This window comes from Tarenaya hassleriana, unplaced genomic scaffold, assembly GCF_000463585.1.
Source record: "Tarenaya hassleriana unplaced genomic scaffold, ASM46358v1 Cleome44, whole genome shotgun sequence".
Lineage (NCBI taxonomy): Eukaryota > Viridiplantae > Streptophyta > Magnoliopsida > Brassicales > Cleomaceae > Tarenaya > Tarenaya hassleriana.
In genome coordinates this window covers 782,056-784,119 of record NW_010967136.1, presented here as the reverse complement: position 1 = coordinate 784,119, position 2,064 = coordinate 782,056, and the positions used below count along the sequence as shown (strand labels likewise).

Genomic DNA, 2,064 nt, shown 5'->3' with positions numbered 1-2,064 from the left:
TATATGGCTGAGGTGGAAGCAAAGGTGAGCGAGAATGTGATGGAGGCATGTGCGAGGACGGAGAGCGTGAGGAAATGTGTCTTGACTTCCTCGCTGTTGGCTTGCATTTGGCGAAACGGCACGCAGTCCGAGCTTCCTCCAGTGATTGATCATTCTTGCTGGAGTGACGAGTCCCTCTGCGTGGATAAAAAGGTAATTTCTCCGTGTTCAAACATCTTGACCGGATATTGTTGTTTAGATGCAATAATAGAATTATCTTCAAATTACATGTTATATGATATTTTATATGTTGCAAAAATGTTATGTTATTTGTTGGGATGAATCATTCTATCGTCGAAAATCAAGCAATACAGAAATTTAAATGTTATTACTCTTTATTTTGGATTTTGTTATGAAATTATGGAATTAGAAATTAAATTTTTATTTTCAAATAATAACAATAACAATGATTCTTTTATAATAACAATTATACACTATATATATATATAGTACTGAATTTTGATGGGTTGAATGTTTTTGGCAGCTTTGGTACGCATTAGGAAAATTGAAGGCAGAGAAAACTGCATGGAAAATAGCCGAGGCTAAGGGCTTGAAACTATCAACTATATGCCCTGCCCTCATCACAACCCCTAATCTACTTTACCACCATCCCACCCCTACAATTGCTTATCTTAAAGGTTATATATATATATATATATATATATATATATTTATATATTTATATGATTACTTATTGCATATTTGCATGCAATTCCCAACCAAGAGTACGTACCCCACCCACTTCTCATGAATTGATTACTCATAATATCATACAGCGGCGTTAATTATATAGTTTTCTACGATATATTGTGCCGCTATAACATGCATGCATTTATATGAATGGCAAAATCAAGATTGAAATCTTAGTTCATTTATTCTCATCATATAGATATTGTTTATTGTAAGTTTTTTTATTAATGTTTTCTATAAATAAGCAAGTTATTTTATTATAATTTAAAAAGAAGAGATGTAGTGATAAACGATTTTTTGTTGTTTTTTTATTTTCGTATTTAATTTTTAAAAGATTACATCACGATTATATTGTGATTTAAACGAGATAATTTTATTGTTTTATTCAAATGTTAATCGTTGTTAAAATGTTAATCGTACCAAATAATCTATATAAAATAATGCATTATTCATTTTCTTTTCTTTCTTTTTTTTTTGTTGTAATAAACACGATGTAGGAGTCATGCTTCGAATTAAATTTCTAGTTGAGACGTCTCTCGTCTTCTGAAACATGACATGTAGCGCAATTATGAGAGATTTTTGTATTATTTTATTTTATTTTATTTTTATATGTAGGAGCACACGAAATGTATGCAAATGGGCTACTAGCAACGGTGGACGTGGACAATCTCGCAAAAGCGCACGTGCGAGTTTACGAAGCCATGCAGAAGGCGGTGTATGGAAGATACGTGTGTTTCGACAAGGTGATATCGACTGAATACGAAGCGGAGGAGCTGTCTGAACAAACAGGCTTTAGCCTTGAGAAGATCCGCGGGGATAATAAGTACGGCGGCTCTACGGCGCCGTTTAGGTTATCTGACAGAAAACTGTCGTCTCTCTTGTCGAGATCTTCCATATGTTGTCTTGATGACATCTAAATTAAACATCTTATTAGATATTGGGCTTTTTATTGTTTTTTTTATTTATTTGTAAGAGCCTTGTATTAGATATGGGTTATTTGCTTCTATTGCTTCTATTGATGTCAGACCAGCAGACGGGCTGCATTAGCTCGGCCTTGGGACTTTGGTTGGGGATTCTACTAATGATCTACTTGGGTCTGCCTCTCAGCCCCTGGAAACTCTCCAAACACGACTTTCGGCCGCTTATTGACAGGATATCTCGACGAATATCCTTGTGGACTACCAAATATATATCTTATGCGGGCAGAATACAACTTATTTCCTCCATCATTTACGGGATGGTCAACTCTTGGTCTCAATCCTTTGTCTTACCAAAGGGTGTCCTAAGGACCATTGACGATATGTGCTCGAAGTTTCTCTGGAAATCAAGCACCAG

The 2,064-nt window shown here is 35.0% G+C and overlaps 1 protein-coding gene across 1 annotated transcript; it reads left to right on the top strand.

Annotated features, from left to right (window-relative positions):
* LOC104825332 (cinnamoyl-CoA reductase-like SNL6) lies at nucleotides 1-1,753 on the top strand. The gene is made up of 3 exons (XM_010557656.1): nucleotides 1-192; nucleotides 524-677; nucleotides 1,345-1,753. Exons 1-3 carry the CDS (start codon nucleotides 4-6, stop codon nucleotides 1,644-1,646), a joined length of 645 nt encoding a protein of 214 aa, XP_010555958.1. The 5' UTR covers nucleotides 1-3; the 3' UTR covers nucleotides 1,647-1,753.
* The last annotated feature ends 311 nt before the right edge of the window (nucleotides 1,754-2,064 follow it).

Coding starts and splice junctions, on each gene's coding strand:
- LOC104825332 (XM_010557656.1), top strand. CDS start 4: ATGGCTGAGGTGGAAGCAAAGGTGAGCGAGAATGTGATGGAGGCATGT. Junction 193..523: donor CCCTCTGCGTGGATAAAAAG/GTAATTTCTCCG, acceptor TGTTTTTGGCAG/CTTTGGTACGCATTAGGAAA. Junction 678..1,344: donor TACAATTGCTTATCTTAAAG/GTTATATATATA, acceptor TTTTATATGTAG/GAGCACACGAAATGTATGCA.